Source organism: Eriocheir sinensis, chromosome 44 (assembly GCF_024679095.1).
Source record: "Eriocheir sinensis breed Jianghai 21 chromosome 44, ASM2467909v1, whole genome shotgun sequence".
NCBI lineage: Eukaryota > Metazoa > Arthropoda > Malacostraca > Decapoda > Varunidae > Eriocheir > Eriocheir sinensis.
In genome coordinates this window covers 11194547-11213014 of record NC_066552.1, presented here as the reverse complement: position 1 = coordinate 11213014, position 18468 = coordinate 11194547, and the positions used below count along the sequence as shown (strand labels likewise).

General features: G+C 42.0%; 1 protein-coding gene across 3 annotated transcripts; it reads left to right on the top strand.

Moving 5' to 3' along the window:
- The first annotated feature begins 165 nt into the window (after window positions 1-165).
- On the top strand, window positions 166-16466 carry LOC126980476 (striatin-interacting protein 1-like). 3 transcript variants are annotated; one of them, XM_050830408.1, is made up of 16 exons: window positions 166-328; window positions 2023-2146; window positions 3093-3254; window positions 4383-4504; window positions 5390-5554; window positions 6408-6601; window positions 7518-7663; window positions 8425-8596; window positions 9319-9473; window positions 9814-9930; window positions 10317-10444; window positions 11066-11293; window positions 11787-12108; window positions 12686-12802; window positions 13704-13835; window positions 14345-16466. In XM_050830408.1, the coding sequence occupies exons 2-16, from the start codon at window positions 2033-2035 to the stop codon at window positions 14501-14503; spliced, it is 2433 nt and encodes an 810-aa protein (XP_050686365.1). In that variant the 5' UTR covers window positions 166-328; window positions 2023-2032; the 3' UTR covers window positions 14504-16466. The 3 variants fall into 3 exon arrangements, with proteins under 3 accessions (XP_050686365.1, XP_050686366.1, XP_050686364.1); XM_050830409.1 differs by having other exon boundaries at window positions 167-328; window positions 5399-5554; window positions 13704-13838; XM_050830407.1 differs by having other exon boundaries at window positions 167-328; window positions 13704-13838.
- The last annotated feature ends 2002 nt before the right edge of the window (window positions 16467-18468 follow it).

Here is an 18468-nt window from a genome sequence, read left to right as displayed (position 1 = left end):
AAGTATCAAAATATGTTTTAGCATGGATTAAGTCCAGGGGCCCATGTATACCTTGGGGGGCCCATGTGCCATGAAGATGATATCAGGATGGAGCTCTATCTCCTCCTCTGGGTCGGGGGGACACCATTTCTCTCTATACAGTCTGAGCTTTACTTGTTTACATTTAAGGTAAGTTAAGAGAGAACAAAATATCACTGTAGCATAATCTGTAGATATATTTACGAGAGCTACGAGCCCAATCCTTAGTATGGGAAGTAATGGCGGCGTGGGGAGCGGCCCTGCGGTTCTGCTGAGAGACATTTTCCCCTCACACCGGCAAGATTCTGACGTGAGTGCCAGTAATACCGATCCTAGTGATGCCAAGAGGCGGCGGGGGTGGAAAGGTGCCAAAAAATTAGTATAAGCGCCTGTAGATACTCCATTATTCCCCTTATTGATTCCCTGCCTGGTTTGTTTACATCCTCGGTGTTGACGTGTGTGGCGGCCCTGGCTGTGTCATCTAGTGGGGGTGTACACGCCTCTCACTGTACGTATTTTATCATGTTACCATAATTCTAGGGTATTATTTTACAAGTGTGCCCTTATCGCGGCGAAAGACACCTCTGTGCTCACCCTCAGCCCCGACACAGCCCTCCAAGCCCCCAGGTGTACGCAGGCCTCCCCTCGGCAGGATGCAGCCCCTGCCCTGGCGACACACCGACGGAATAACAACAACCGCTAACATTTCACACTGACGGGGCTCTGGGGGCAGTGGTCCCACAGCCTAACCAGCCCCCTAAAACGCTCCAGAAGAAGAGGCAGACACCTATGTGCTTCATGATGTTCTATGTGGTGATACAACACACTGCCATATTGCTTTTCTGTCGCAAATTACTTGTTTGAAATAAATTTTTTCGTATATAATTGAAATGAGCGTCGCTGCCATGATGGGTACTTACGTGTTCCAGCAGCCTCAGGTAGGGAGGGAGTCTCATTCATTAAGTTATTGGGGGGTCAAGGGGAGCGTGGACCCCCATTAGGTTAAGTTCGATTAATTTATGTTTAACCAATTAAAGACAAATGTCCCACAGGCGGATGCCTCCGTATCCTTTGATTTCCCTTGAAAAAAAAAAAGGTTGGTTCGTTTTAGGTCCGTGCCAGTATCTCATTACCTACCTTATGAAATATCAGTATCTCTTCATATATCTTATCTACAAACCTTCAACAGTCATGGAAACACTTTGAAAATCCAATTCATGGACTTTTTTTTACTCTCGAAAATAGGGGATAATGTTTACGAAAGCGCGTCGCCTCCTCTGGTGACGGTACAGCCGGTGTTGCGAGAAATACCTCCTTGCTGAAATAAGTCACATGTATATGTGGGGGGGCTCCAGGGGGGGTCGAGGGGGGGGGCAGCCCCCCACAACCCCCCACTATTTAGTGGGGCTAGGCTGCTGGTTGGATGGGGCTGGGTTGCTGAGTGGATGGGGCAGGGTTAGTGAGTGGGTGGGGTGGGTTACTCAGTTGGTGGGACTGTTTTTTTATTTTTTATTTTATTTATTTATTTATTTAATTTTTTTTACATCCCCTCCTTTAGTGCCGGTAGGATTTCTTCAGGGGCCAGATGGTTGGCCCAAGCCCGTCATGGCACAGGCAATTCTTATAGTGGCGGCAGTTATGCTCGGCTCATGCTGCCCCCTGGAACTCATTCTTGATTCACTGGACGGTTTCTTTTAGAGTCCGGGTTGATGGGTGGTCTTCTGGACAGCATGTGGGTAGTCTTAGGCCACTCAGTGGTGACTGAAAAATCCCAGGTGGTAGCGTGGGGATTCGAACCGATTTTGTCCATGGCCTGGTGAATGTGAGCCCAGCACACTAACCACTCAGCCACTGCCTACCCTACTACTTAGTGGATGGGGCTGGGTTAGTGATACAGAGGGGCTAGGTTGCTAGTTGAATGGGGTTAAATTAACATTTATTAGTGATTTAGCTTGTTTCTTCAGTGTGGATCTTATTCTCCATTATTCTCCCTCCCCCCCTCAGCCACGCGAGCATGTCGGACTGTCCGGACATCGAGTTTAATTACGACGATGCGGACTTGCCCGAAAATGAGATTGCCGAGCTGTACTCCTACACGGAGGGGCCTGAGTTCCAGCTTAACCTTAAGGTAGTGTATTTTAAGCTTTGTGTCTTATTCTTTTCTCCATTCCATGCCTCATTGGTAATTTGTTCTATCTCATTTCTGGCATCCAAGTTTTCTTTGCTATCTTTCCCCTTAGCGAACTTTTGAAAATACACACCTATAATTTTGATAAGGTTAGATTATGTTTTTAGTGAGACTGAGTTAGTTTTTTGATGGGTTTAGGTTATTATGCCTTAAGTGATGTTAAGTAGTCTGGCTTGGTTAGATTTGAATGCTCCCTTGTCAGATATTTTGAATGACCTTTATCAGTCTTTGCATCTCATTCTTGTCATTCAACTTGTATCTTTTTTTTGGTCATATAGAGAACTGTGTAGATGTTATTTAGTAAGCTTGGTATTAAAACTTGTTATTATAACAGTTTCTATATCCTTATATAACCTGATTTAACACACATTTTTAGGAATACACTCAACCCTCGATTTGCCGGACTAAAAGGGGGGAAGGCTTGTCCGGGAATGGCAAATGTCGACAATGGAAATATCCAGGACGGCAATGGAAAATGTCCGAGGTCTACCCCCTTGCTTTACCCTATATACTGTCCTATACTGTCCTGTAATATAATATAATATATACGCTTTTACTACTTTTGGTGGGAGACTTGTGTACAGTCCAGTACTAAGTTTGAAATCGACTTGTCCCGGACCAAATGGAGGTCCTATGCTGTTTCATTATATAATTTTGTGGGGTGCAATAGCAAAGAATCTGTTATGTGTCAGGAATGCTATTTGTTACTGTATTGTAGTTTTGTATTTTGTAGTACCTAATTAATCTATCTCTATTTATCTATATCTGTGCAGGACTGTGAGGAGATTATGTGTCAAGAATGTCATGTGTTACTTTATTTTAGTTTTGTATTATGTAGTAATTAATCTATCTATATTTATCTATCTATATCTACCTATCTGTTTAGGCCTGGGAGGAGGTATGTGGGGAGCTGGGTGTGGTACCTCTGTGGCAGTCAGCCTCGGATGCCAGCCACCGGGCCCTCATCATCCGCCTGGCAGACCACCTGGAGCTGTCCGGCCGCACCCCACGCATGAGGGCGGCGCGGGCCATTCTCTACATAGCCCAGGTGAGCGAACATAGATGTTACGGTCATGCTCTGACAATCACAAAGCTACAAATTTGCTACTTCCCATGCTTTGGATTTTCACATTGTCTTTACATTGCTTACCCTTTTTTTCTTCACTTAATCGTAGATTCTTCTTTTTTTTCTTCATCTTCTTTTTCTTCTTCTTCTTCTTGTCATTATTGTTATTATTATTATTATTATTATCGTTATTATTATTATTTACAAATTTTTATCATTCTACATCATTTGTCTGCCAGCTGTGAGTTTACAGAATAGTCTGCAAAAGTAATGCATTTCTAAATATTGCTGCACATCCTATTTCTTTTTATCGCCCTCCTTTCCACTAGCAAGGAGGGCTATAATGTTTTTGCTGTTGCCTGTTTGTTTGTCTACTTGTTTTTCTGTTTATGGAGAGAGTTGGCAACATAACTTTGATATAGTCGAAGATAAAGGAAAAACATCTACAGCTATTGTTAGGTACCTTAATACCGTGTAAAGTTTTTTGGGGAAGTGACAGAAAACTGGATGGTTAGCTTAGTTCATGTCTCATTTTCCTTGATCAGGGCAAAGATATTGAAAGGTAAGCAATAACACTCCCTAAATATGCTTACTTCATGTTCCATTTTCTTTAAATGTGGCTGAGTTACTGAAGGGTAACCTTAGTAACCTATAACAATCCCTAAACTTTTATTTTCATTTTATTTTATTATTTTTTTTTTCTTTACATCCCCATCTATAGCACCGGTATGCTTTCTTCAGGGGCCAGATAGTCGGCCCAAGCCCGTCGTGGCACAGGCAATTTTTTTTATAGTGGCGCCAGTTATGCTTGGCTCATGCTGCTCCCCGGAACTCATTCTTGATTCACTAGACGGTTTCTTCTAGAGTTCGGGTTGATGGGTGGTCTTCTGGGCAGCATGTGGGTAGTCTTAAGCCACTCGGCGGTGACTAAAAAATCCCAGGTGGTAGCGTGGGGATTCGAACCAACGTTGTCCGTGGCATGGCGAATGTGAGCCCAGCACGTGAACCACTCAACCACCGCCTAGCCTTCATGTCTCGTTTCCTTTGATCTTGGCTGAGTTGCTGAAGGACATTTGATAACAATCCCTAAATACCATGTCTGTGCCTCAGGGGTGCTGGGGCGAGGTGCAGAGTGACAGGGAGCAGACCATGTGGGCGCGACGCAATGTGTTCCTCCTTGTCCAGTGTGGCGTCTGGCCCTCCTTCCTACAGCTGCTGCACCTCGAGATAGAGTGAGTTGTGTATATATTCTCATCTCTCTCTTGTCTCTCCTTTATATTTACCATAGTTCTCTTTTTGTTCTATTGTTTTGCTTGATTTCATTTTCCTTCTTTTTGCTTGTATTACCTTCTTTCATTCCTTCTTTTCTCCTTTCTTTACTCCATATTTCTCTTCTGTTTTACTCATTTTTTGCTTGTTTTCAGTTTTTTGTCTCCAATTTTCTCTTTTCCAGTGTTACTTTCTTGCATTCGTGTGCCTTCATTCCTTCTTCTTTTCTTTATTTCATTTGTATTCTTGCTTCAGTTTTCTTTCCATATTCTTCTCTTTTATTTTTACTATCAAGTAGAGTGAGTTTTATCCCTTGTCTTCATTTTTTCTATTTTCTTCAACATATTCTTGGTTATAAGTTTTGTATGGCTTTTTCCATTATGTACAGTGTTATTTTATTCTGTACATCTTGTTTTCATTAGTTCATTAATTTTTCGTTGCATTTCTCACCTGGTCCAAAGTTAGCCCCAGGATTAGTGTGTCTCTTTACGTTCCACTTTGAGTTTAGTTCAGCCTGCGATTTGCTTAGTTCACCTGTGTTTTCATTTAGTTCACACAGATAATTAATTCATATTTTGTTATATCTTTCACCTGATCCAAACTTCAGCCCTGGATTAGTGTCTCTTTACATTCTATTTCAAGTTTAGTTCAGCCTGTAATTTCCTTAGTTCCCCCTTGCTTAATTTAATTCCCCCTTGTTTCCTTTAGTTCACCCTTTTTTTCATTTAGTTCACACAGGTAATTCATTCACTTGTCGTTACATCTTTCACCTGATCCAAAGCTCACTCCAGAATAAGTGTGTTTTTTATACTCCACTACCACTTTAGTTCAGCCTGTAATTTGCTTAGTTCACCCAGCAATGTGGGCTCTTCGGAGGGGCAGCGCAAGTTGGCGGTGTCGGCGAGCCTGGCAGACTCGGCGGACCTGCGCGTCATCCTCTCCGTCATGTACACCATCGTGGAGACTCTGAGGGTGCCCAGTGATGAGGACACAGAGGCACAGACGCAGACTAGGTGTGTGTGTGTGTGTGTGTGTGTGTGTGTGTGTGTGTGTGTGTGTGTGTGTGTGTTCTTGTGTGTTTGTAATTTAAAGGAATGGAGTTATATGCATTGCCCCTAATCCCAAAGCTCAGTGATTCAGCATTAAGTTTGTGTTTATTTATTTGTTTATTATTTATTTATTTATCATTCAACCTCTTGCTCATTTATTCATTCTTATACGCACACATGAACACCATAATACACATTTCAGTTAATTTCTATGTTTTATTTTATAGAAGGAGAATATTTTGGTAATCTTTAATATCTAATGCTTACCTTTTACTTCAATCTTTTACCATAACAATATATCATTTTTACATTCCATTATTTATCAGCCATTTGTTTATTCATTGACTCATCATCACACACACAGACACATACACTCTCAGGCTATATTTCTGAGAGGAATTCCAACAGCCATAGATTGAGGATGAGGCACTGGGGGTCATTATTGTATATACTCTCCACTTACTAATCACTCGTCCTCACTAGTGCACAATAACACTTTCAGGCTAGGTTTCCACGAGGAGTTTCAACTGCCACTGAGGAAGGACAGAGGGGTTATTCTTGTATTCACTCACTGCCAACTCATCATTCTTCCTCCTCCTCACACTCACACTCTCATCATCATATCTCATCCTCACTCTTACACACTTGCAGGCTATGTCTCTATGAGGAGTTATGATATCCACAGGGGTATGGTAAGTGGACTATTCTTGTATTTACTCACCACTTACTCACCACTCATCATCCACACAAACATTTCTCACCCTTGCACTCACACTTTCATCATCATCACTTCTCATCCTCACGCTCACACTTTCAGGCTGTGTTTCTGCGAGGAGTTGGGTCAGCCGCAGGGGGAGGACGAGGAGCTGGTGACCATGACGCTGCTGGGGATGGTGACCAAGTTCTGTAACTCCTCCGCCCCGCACTTCCCCATCAGAAAGGTGCTGCTGCTGCTGTGGAAGGTGCTGCTCTCGGCGCTCGGGGGCACACAGCAGCTGGCCATTATGAAGAGTGAGTGTTTGTGTGATGTGTTTTGCTGTGCTGTGTTTGGTGGCGTTCTTCCTTTCTTATTTTTATTGGTGAGAGTGAGTGCTGTGTGATGCTTTTTGTTGTTCTGTTTGATGAGGTTCTTACTCTTTTGTTTTTATTGCTGAGTGAGTGATTCTTATGCTTGTTGCTATTGTGTGTTTGCCAGGGTTCTTACTTTCTTTCTCTACAGTTCATATCAAAACCACAACACTAACAACAATCATTTCCATCTGTACACCTCTATAACTCATAACTACTACTGTAATGACGACAAGAAAAGCCATCTACTATTGTTGTTACTTCTACCACTCCTTTTTACCTTTCTTCTTCTCCCACCACTACAACATCTTTTTCCACCACTATAATACTGAAACAAAAAACAATAACAGTCTTACTCTGCTCACCTTCATAACCAGCAAAGCAAAAGATAACCCAACCACTCCACTGTCCTATTTTTCACCTGTTATTTTTTACTACAACAATAGCTGCTTTTTCCACCACTAAAACTAATAGCAAAACAACATGAAAATCTTACTCTCCTGTCACCTCCATCACCAGCAACACAAAACACACCCCACTCGCTCCACTTCTTTTTATGTCACTTTTTACTACTACAACATTAACTTCCCTTTCCACCACCATAATATCAAAAGTACAACATCAACAACATCACTTACTCCATTCACCTTCATTACCAGCAACACAAAACCTAAAAATTGACCTAACTTTCGGCCACTCCTCTTTACTCTTTTGTAGGAGCAGTGAGTACCAGGCTTTTTCTTCATTATTGTTTCCTTCTTTTTTTTTTGCCCATGAACTGTTTACTGTAAAAAGAAAAAAAAGAGAATTCACAGTCATTCCTCTCCACTCCACTCCATTCTGTCCTGCCGTTCCACAGATGAATACCGCCTCAAGCAGGGTCTCCAGCCGTGCGAGGAGGACACCCTGGCTGTGGCGCGGACCATGAGGGCCTCGTCGCCGCCCGCCTCTGCTGCCGACCTGATAGAGCAGCAGAACAACCAGAAGAGGCGGCCGTTTAGAAGAGTGAGTGTGTCCGTGTTTTTAAGGGTTTGATTGGTGATGTATTTATGGGTAAGCTGCAACTCCTTCCTAGTTGTCTGCATCTTTATTTCCATGCCTTCTTTTTCACTTTTTTCTCCCCCCCTTTTTTTTTATCTCTGCATCATTTTAACTCTTGTGGGTAAACTGCATCTTTTTCTTATCCATTTGCATCTTTATCTCAATGCCTTTTCTTTACTTTCTTCACCCTCTTTTTATCTCTGTATCTTTCATCCATTTGCATTTATATTTCTTTCCCTTCTTCTTCACTTTCTTCACCCTCTTTATATCTTTTCTCCATCCTTTATCCATTTGCATCTTCATTTCTATTCTTTTTTTCCTCACTTTCTTCACTCTCTTTTAATTTCTTTGCATTATTTTTAATTTCTTTGCACCTTCTTCCTAACTCTCTAAACCCTCCTCTTGATTCTATGCAGCCTCTTCTTACCTCTCTATAATGTCTACTCTCTTCACCCTCTTTTTAATTATCTGTATCCTTTTCTTAACTCTACACCCTTTTTAAACTATCTACACCACCTTCCTAACTCATTGTATCTTCTTCCAAACTCTGCATTCTTCTTTTAACTCGTTGTATTTCATAACTCTACATCCTTTTCATAACTCCTCTATCATCCTAACTCTGCACCCTTCTCGCAACACACTGTGCCTTCTGAACTGTCCACACCCCTTTCTTAACCCTCTACGCCCTCTTCCTAACCCTTTCTGCCCCACTCTCCCCCGCACAGCAAGGGCTCATGAAGCAGAGTAGCCTGGACGACAGCGTGGGGGAGCTGGATCTGACGGCAGCAGCTGATGATGACGACCAGCCCACCAACGACATTGACGAGCCCCCTGACCTGCCCCAGCCCCCCTCCCCTCGTCCCGGCACCCCCATCGCCAATAATACTGTTAACAAAGGTAATTTTTTTCTTTCTTTTTTCTACTGTAATGGAGATAATTCAAGGACAAAAAAACAAATATGCAGAAAACAAGTTTGCTATATGTTTCCCAAAAGTGGAAAGTATAGCCAATAAGTGTTTTTGTTGTGTTGGGAGGTGTTGATAGTTATGCGTACAGTTGGTAGTTATAAATCATCAGTAATTGTGTTAACGTATGGTAAATATTGTTGTTCCAGAGGTATGTTGAGTACCTTATTCCCTTTCTCTTCTTTTTTTTCTTCATTTAACATCCTTATTTTCCCTTATGGGGTTACGTGGGGCATGAGTCTCTCCCACTCCTGATGATCATATACTCTCTCCTCCCTGATGGTCATCCTCTTCATGTCTTCCTCCACACAGTCTCTCGGGCTTCTTGGGTCTTCCAGCTGGTCTCTTCCCTTCTACCTTTCTATCTTAATTTACTCAACATCTTTTTTCTTTGGTATGCTTCTTTTCTTTCTTCTTTATTTTTTTAGTGTGTTTACGTGTTATACGTATATTTATATCCCTTAATTTGGATATTTCTTCCCTTCCATTATTTCTTTTCCATTTCCTTTTTGCCCTTCACCAACTCAAACTACATTAACCTCAAGCAATCAGTCTCTCATTCCCTTCCTTCTGGGCATTTCTTTCATGTATTTTTTGTTCATGCCTTCATCTCTTACTGGGATATGAAAATACAACACTCAACCGTTTCCTCAGGCCTCCCGTGGACCCCCAAGGTGAGGCAGAAGGACATTGACGCCTTCCTGGACAACACGAGGATCAAGTTTGTGGGGTTCCAGCTGCAGGGCGACCGCACCTCCCTGGCCGGTCTGCCCCAGCCCATCCACGAGGGGGTGAAGGTGCTGAGCAAGGCAAGTGTATGATTGTGGGTGTGACAATAATAATGATGAAGGTAATGGTGTCTCCTTTTGAGCTAGTAGTTTATGTTCATCACTCAGATAATGATAGTTCTTTTTCTTCTGCCTCCTCCTTTTCTTCATCTTATTTCATTGTGAGTGACCATGAGACGATCATAAAAATAATGGTGATGGTGTTTTTCTTCTCATTCTCTTCTTTCATGTCCTACACTATATTTCATTGTGGTGACTTTTGATAATGAAAATGAAGGTGATGATTGTGAAAATGGTGATGGTGATAGGGAAGGTGATGATAATAGTGTTGATGGTATGTTCTTTTTCCTTGGGTGAGCAGCATGTGTACGTGTCCCTCTCGGAGAAGCAGATCAAGTTGGAGGAGGAGATGACCAGGAACCCGCTCTCCCACCCTGAGCTGGAGGTCCCCCAAACACCCTCGGAAATACTATACCAGGTGAGCTTGAGCCTCCTCCTCTCTTCTTTAAATTGGGATATTTCTCTTTTTTTTATTTCTTCCCTGTTTTCTTTTTCTTATTCGAGCTAATTTCTTATATTTCTCTTTTTTTTCTGTCTGTCTGTCTCCTATGTTTTTAGTGTTTACATGTTATTTTTCTGGTGATTTGTTAAGGGGTAGAGTGTGTGTGTGTGTGTGTGAGAGAGAGAGAGAGAGAGAGGTTTTTGTACACCTCCCCTGCCTTCTCTTACCTTTTGAATCGTAAAGGCGTAGAGTAAGTGTGTGTGTTTATGTACGCACACCTACCGGTACTACCCGATGAGGAAAACTGAGGGTGTGAAATGAAGAAGAAAGAAGACTTACCACCCCTCCCTCCTCCTCCCCAGGCCATGCTGCCCACCCTGCCCCAGTGCATGATCGCCCTGCTCAAGATCCTCCTTGCTGCTGCCCCAACTTCCAAGGCCAAGACCGACTCCATCAATATCATGGCCGATGTGCTGCCTGAAGAGATGCCGTGAGTGCCCTTTGACGTATTATATATTATTTTTTTGTTAGATTTCGTGTAGTTTTCTTTAACCTAAATTTGAATGTTTCTGTTTTTGTTTAATGTTCCCTGTTTTCTTTCTTTTTGTCTCCTATTTTTCTGTTTTTTATTGTTCGTTCTTTATTTCCTTCTTACCTTCTTATTACCTCACCCCTTTTCTCTTATTCCCTCAGTTGCTTTTATTTTTCTCTTACCTGAATTTCAATATTTCTGTTTCCCATATTCCTTCCCCATTTTCTTCTTACCTTTAATCACCCCACCCATGCCTCCTTCATCTTAGCAGGCTTTTTTGTTATTTCTTAGCAGATTTTTTGTTTTTTTGTTTTTTGCCCTTGATCTTTTTTGTTTTGTTTTTGTTTTTTGCCCTTGATCTGATGCCCTTGCTGTAAAAAAAAAATAATAGAAAATAAATCACGCAGTCTCTAACTCCCTTCCTTCCGGCTTTTGTTGTTTTCTTAGCAGGCTTTTTTAGTTTTTGTTTCTTGCCGTTGAGCAGTCTCCCTTACTGTAAAAAAATAAAATAAAATAAAGTAAGACAAAAAAGAATCCCTCAATTTCTCTTCTCACTCCCTCCCTCCCTTCCATCCGCAGCATGACGGTGGTCCAGAGCATGAAGTTGGGCGTGGATGTCAACCGCCACAAGGAGGTGCTGGTGAAGGCGGTCTCGGCCACGCTGCTCCTCCTCCTCAAGCACTTCCGCCTCAACCACGTCTACCAGTTTGAGTTCATGTCGCAGCACCTGGTCTTTGCCAACTGCATCCCCCTCATCCTCAAGTTCTTCAACCAAAACATCATGGCGTACGTCCAGGCCAAGAATTCGTAAGTCACCCTTTTGTTTCTTTGTATATTTGCATTTTTTTTTGGTATTGCTTCATGTTTTCTTGTGATTTTTTTTTCGGTGTGAAATAGGTACTTTTTACATATTTGAAAACAAGATTTTTTGTAGGATTTCTCTCGCCTCCCTCAAACATTCATACATATACACATTCACACCAGGAAAGTAATAGTTTGTCCAGCCTTTAATTTATTTTATGAGTAATTGATATTCCTCTTTAAACATGTCAGGAAGGTATTGGTTTTCATGCTTGATTAATCTGTTGTTTCCCCCACATACAAACATGACATCTCTTTTTCCATTAAATAATCCTTTCATACTTTCTCCCCACACATACATAACATTCTTTCTTCCCCCCATGCAAACACAACATCTGTTTTTCCATTGTCTAAATCCTAATGTACTTTCTCCCCACACAAACATATTTTTTTCCAATATTTTATTCACACGTACTTTCTTCCCCCCAAAACATCCCAGAATACCTCTTCTAGACTTCCCGGCGTGCGTCATCGGAGACCCACCAGAGATGACCGCGGAAGCCCTGGAGGCTGGCACCGGGGGTCTGGGGGGCGGGAACACTAGTCCGGGGGGGAGTGGGGGCAGTCCTGGGGGTGGCGGGGGGGTGTGTGGGGACGGGGGCGGCATCATCAACCAGGGCCAAGTCACATGCTGCTGGAGGAACATGTTTTCCTGCACCAACCTCCTGCGCATCCTCAACAAGCTCTGCAAATGGAAGCACTCGCGGATCATGATGCTGGTGGTGTTTAAGTCCGCGCCCATCCTCAAGCGGACTCTGAAGGTGTGTGTGTGGGTGGGTGGCAGCTCAAAGTCAATATAAAGAACAAGCAAAAAACCCCATTGCCACTGCTCCTGCAAATAGTTGATAGAGTGTTTGAATGTGTTTTCTTATTTATTTGTATTTCTATAGGACTGGGTCAAGCTTGTAGTGTTCAGTATTTTAAGTTCTTGTGGCATGAATTCAGTTGTTTAAGCATTTCATTCATCTTTTACTTTGTTGAGGAAGCTAAATTTTCGTGCATCTTGTTCACCACCTTTTATTTACTGTGTCGTCCTGTGCCCTCTTGATAGTAACTTCTCATTTGTTGTATAATAATTGTTTACATATGTCCCTTCTCTGCCAATCACGCATTTCTTTTTTTCTTTTTGTTAAACGTCCTTATTTTCCCATGTGGGGTTGGACAGTCAATCACACATTTATATAGCAGAATCATGAGAGATAGAGAGAGAGCATAACATAGAGAAAGTCAAACAAAACCTGAAGTGAGACAAAACATGATAAAATGCACACAAAAACAGTAGACAGGAGATAACACCATATAAGTACAGCCATCACCCTTACCCTTGTGTGTGTACAGGTGAAGCACGCCATGATGCAGCTGTACGTGCTGAAGCTGCTCAAGATGCAGACCAAGTACCTGGGCCGGCAGTGGCGCAAGACTAACATGAAGACCATGAGTGCCATATACCAGAAGGTTAGACCCTACCTACCTATCTACCAACCAACCAACCAACCAACCTTCATACTTACCTATCTACTTACCAATATTAGACTACAATTTTTTTTTTTTTTACAGTAAAGGAAGCAACTCAAAAGCAACAAAAAGAAAGTGTATAAAAAATAGCCCGTTAATCGCTGCTCCTATAAAAGAGAAAAGTAAAGAGAATGGAGTGTTTTATATTCTTGGGTCCTCTTGAAGATTGGATATTCTTTGTTTATATTCTAAGCTCTATTGTTATGTTAGCTTGGTTAGGTTTTGGGGCTTATTTCAGCAGTTAGGCCTTATGATTTTTACTTTAGCTGTTAAGACTTAGGATTTTTACTTTAGCTGTTAGGACTTAGGATTTTTACTTTAGCTGTTAGAACTTGGGATTTTTACTATAGCTGTTTGTAAAAATCGGGCGTTGTAACTCGTATCCTGGAGAGCTGATTTCTGTTATATGATATGTAAGTTATATATTCTGTCACAGTGCTTATCTGTGCCATTGTAGCATTGTGAAGGTTAACTGTAAGGGACATATCTTATTCACAGGGGCTGCCTAAGTGTGTTTATTAGTTTAACATCATGATTCCTCCTGTATGAGTACCATTATCCTCAGCCTTTAACAAATAACAGTGCCATGATTGCCGCCATATCACTCCTTACACTTCTTCCCTCATCTCACTCTCCCACATTACACCAAATATTTTCAAGCTCTTACACCAAGCACTGCCATCTTCGCTACCACATCACCCTCCCCCGACACCTCTACTCTCTCCTCACCTTCCCACACTACACCATATATTTTTATCCTTTACACCAAACACTGCCATCATTGCCACCACATTCACCCCTTACACCTGTACCCTCGCCTCACCTTCCCTCCATCACTCAGGTGCGGCACAGGCTGAACGATGACTGGGCATACGGCAACGACCCGGACGCGCGACCTTGGGACTTCCAGGCGGAGGAGTGTGCGTTGAGGGCCTGTGTGGACCGATTCAACTCACGGAGATACAACTCAAATGTAGTGAGTGGGGGGAAGCGAAGAGGGAGGTGGGAGGGAAACATTTGAAACACTTTAAACATTTATTAATGATCATAATTACATGCAACAGTTTTCTTATAACAATATTAGTGGAACATGATCAACTGAGACAAAGATCCATATTCTCAGACATTTTGGGACTTAAACAACCACATTTGATAAGGCTTCTGTGGAGGTTTTGGGTATTTCCATGGGTACTTCAGGGAGCTGAAACAAAAATCCCACAATACATATTGGGGCTTACACACCACATTTGATAAGGCTTTCATATAGGTTGTAGATATTTCCATGGGCAGTTACATGAGGGTAATGATAGTTTGACAAGGCTTCTGCACCATGAATGTGAGAAACACTCATGAGAACCCAATCATTTATGGGCTATGGAAATATTTGTTGTGAGAGCTGAAAGCTGAAAATATGTGCCAAAAACACCACCACCACAAACACCACCACCACTGCCATAACCTCCCTCTCTCTCTCCCTAACAGGACCCAGACTTTGAGCCACTGGACAACTGCGTGACAAGCGTTTTGGGGCGGCCGGTGGAGCTGACGGAGGAGTTCAAGAAACACTACGAGGTGTGGCTGCAACAGGAGGTGTTCTCTGCCTCTATAGACTGGGACCAGCTTCTCGTGCCCAACATATGAAGAGGGAAAGCAAGGGAGGGAGAGTCGTGTTGCATTCAGGGAGAGAAGTGAAGAGAGGGATTGAATTTTTGTGATATACTGACATTTTATTATTTTATTTTTGTTATTATTTATTACATATTATGGTTATGTATTGTTTATTTTTATTATTATTATGATCATCAAAGGTGTTTTTGATTATTTTTTCCATAGGTGTGTATATGTATGTAAGAAAGAAAGAGAGAGTGGGTGGTATCCTGCAACTTTATTCAATCCTATATATTGTCTCCATGGTGCAGTGGTTAGTGTGCCTAACTACAATCTGAGGGTTTGGATTTGAATCCTGGCCCAGGCAGTCAGCATGCACCCCACCCAGCTGTCTATCCTTCCTTTTGGGATGGTTGATAAATGGGTACCTGTGGAAACCTGGGGAAGGTAAACTGTGGTAACCTGGATGTCACACTGGCCCTGTGTCCCAGGGTAATGGGTTCTCACCTACCACAGGCTCAAGAGCCAATGTGACGGAAATGAGCTTTAGTGCATGCACTCAACTTTACCATCTTGTTTAGCTCATGCTGCCCCCGGCAGATTTACTTGATCGTCTTTGGAGAGTTTCACTTGAGTCTGGGGCCAGTGAGACTGAGCTGAGCGCCACAGCCATGCACAGCTAATGTGTTTGCTCCTAACTTTATCTTTCCTAAAGACCCCTTCTTTTTAGAACACTGATCAGCTTTAGATCATTAAGTGGGATCCGAGTATGATTTGGATTTCCTCTGCTAAAATAGAACGCCTGGAAGCAGAGCAGCAGATCAAAACAACAACAATGGAAAGGAAAATAGGAAGGAGACAGAGTAAGCAAAATGTATGGAAAAACAGAGCTCAGTGCATAGTAAAGTATCAAGTACGAAGCATCAAGGAGGCTCTAAGAAGCAATGCTTAACAATGGTCACAAGAACAAGAAAAAGAAAGCAGGATACTGCGACTGGCCATATTTTTTCTACAGTTCTGTTGTTTATTACCACCATTCTACATCTTTAGTGCCTACAATAGCATTTCCACAACACTATCTTAACTTATTATCTCCTCAAATATTACAGGAGACACTCTTGGGGTACATACTTACAAATGATGAGAAGCTGCTGTGTTGTAACTGCTTAGGAGCTAGACCGAGGGTGTCGCATGCTACAATTCACCTCTAGATTTGGATCAGGCAGATCATTTTTCAAACCACCCAGATCACAATAATCCAGTTCTCGATGGTAAATAGAAAACAGGCTTTACAACCAGATCAGTGATCTAAAGCAGATCATTGTAAATAGAAGAGATCTTCCAGACATACCATTTACTGTCACCACCATCATTCTCACTACTACTAATGAATCCTGATACCTGTTCTCCTTACTGCTGGGGTTTAATGAACAATCTGGTGACTGAGTCTTCAGAGTGAGAGGTCTTTGGAGAAGTGAATGATGTTATGTAGTCCATCTCTGTTTCTTGAGAACTGTGCCATAAGAAAGCTGATGTATACTTGGTTCAGATTAACTTAGCAAATAAGTTAGCCTATATGCCAAGTGAGGGAAGAACAGGAGAGAAAAAAATGATGTCAACTGAATGTCACAAAAAAAAAAAAAAAAAAATGAAGTGAAATGAACCAATATACTTTTCTTTAATGTAACATTGAATGGAGAGAGAGAGAGAGAGAGAGAGAGAGAGAGAGAGAGAGAGAGAGAGAGAGAGAGAGAATAATGGTTCCAATACCATATTTGACTTGTGTTTTCCCCTTTTTTTACTTTTCACACCTGTTCATTGTAGGGATTCAGAAGAGTTTGTCACCTAATTAATCCTTCTCCAGCTTTAATTATTTATTAGGAGGGAAAATTAATCACTGCCCTGTTCTGATTAACTTGGTAAATAAATCAATTAGGGATGTGTGAAATCTGTGACTGTTTCATCTTTGTACCTAATTAAAATTGAATGAATCTCCTGCATGCAGTGTTTTCTTTTTTTTTTTCTTTTTTTTTTGTATTTCGTTGGGGATACACCCCAATGGAGGAAGGCGGAGCATGCCGTGCAACCCACCAGACGGCCGGTAGAGAGATATCCAATTCTTTCAAGGAGGAGGCCCAACAACGGGGCTGAGGGTGTCGGAAAGAGCCCACCTTTCCACCCCCATGGTAACTGATAGGTCTCGAACCCACGCCCCAGCAACCCGCTGAAGCGCAAGGCAGAGAGACTACCACGGGACCACGGGAGCCCCCTGTGTTTTCTTTTAGTTTGTGTTTCACAGTGGACTGGATCACTCTTAAAAGTGTAGGCATAGTGCATATGAGAAGGTGTGGGTGAAAATTAACGTTCCTTATCAGGTGTTTGGAAAGAATATGAAAAACATCTTTGAGGAAGGGGACCCTGATCCAAAAAAACAGCCGCAACCAAAAAATAATCAGGCATGTGGAAAGGATTCAAAGTAGCCTACTGTTTTTAGGTGCAGCTGAACAAGGAAATGCAGAGCCAGTTATCAATAAGGGATGTGAAAGACTGTTATGAGATGCTGCTGGAAATAAAATGATCACCTTCTTGAGAAGATGCAAAATGCTGTTTTACTCAGGTTAATGAAGCAAACAGCAGTTACAGAAACAAGATGTGCCTGAACTTGTACTGTATTTTCTCTCATCTCTTGAACACTCGCACTGACTTGACTATAGGTACTGACTCTGAAGTACAGAACTTGTGTGTATATCAAAGTGTGTATAACCATCCCTCCTTTTTCATTCTATACCGTTTTTCCTCCAACCTTTGACAAGCTTGCACGGAGGGAGAATCAAGACACATTTAGGAGCAGGTATGATAACATTCTTTGACATCTTATCCTTTTTCTGTGGTGAAACAGGCCACTTAATTTTTCTCCATACAACCCATGGTCTGCCTGTTACGGTAAGGGAAGAAAAGCTACATAGAGGCACATGAGGAACTTACAGCTGTGTGTGTGTGTGTGTGTCCCCTCAGCCACAGTCAGCAGGTGCAGGTGTTGCTCACAGGTGTCGCTAAGAGGCAGTAAAGACATAGGACGTCATTCATCATATACTGAGAAAATAAATGAGCAAAAAAGTCTTGAGATAAAAGAACTTTATTGATTCAAGTTTAAAGCTCCGCATAAATAAAATAAAGGAAAGATTCCAGCATCTTTAGTGTCCACATTTTCATTCTTTTTTTTTATCATTTGCCCTTAAAACTGACCTGCAATAAAAAAAAAATAAAAAAATAAAAATCTTTCGTCTCCGTCTCCCCTTCCTCCCTGGCCACCCTACATCGAGGTGTCTCACACACACACACAAAAAAAAAAAAAAAAAAAAAACCTTTATCTATATTATTAGACTTCTTAAATTCCGTCAATCCAATACAAAGAAAAAACAGGGAGAGAAGAAAATCATCACCTGTGTCTCCGTCTCGACTTCCTCCCTGGCCGGCCTAGACAGCAGCGCCTCATAAGTCTCGGTGGTCAGCGCAGTGCTCGTCTTATCAGCCATCATCAGCCATACGACACGCCCACCAGCCACATCACGCCGCCACAGGGGACAGCGAGCCATGGTGAGTGTTCTGTAGGTCTATAGTGCTCTGGATGCCTTAAATAAGCCTAGATAGCCTATCATTTTCCATTCCTTCTCCTTCCTTCCTTCCTACCTTTTTCCCTTTTTTTTCCTTCGTCTTCCTTTCTACCATTCTCCATTCCTCCCTCTTCCTTCCTTCCTGTCTATGTTATTTGATTGTTTGTAAAGGCGAGATTATAATTACTCAAACTACACGAGAGCAGTACATTTATGGATCATCTTAAGTTTTCAGCGGGAATAACAAGCGACACCAATGTATGACTTAAATAGCAGAGACGATTTGGACAGTTGGTTATCTTAAATTGCCTTACGTCTATAAATATTTAACCTATTCATATATTGCAGCATGTTCGTCTTATATATTTTCATGCTGTACAGCCT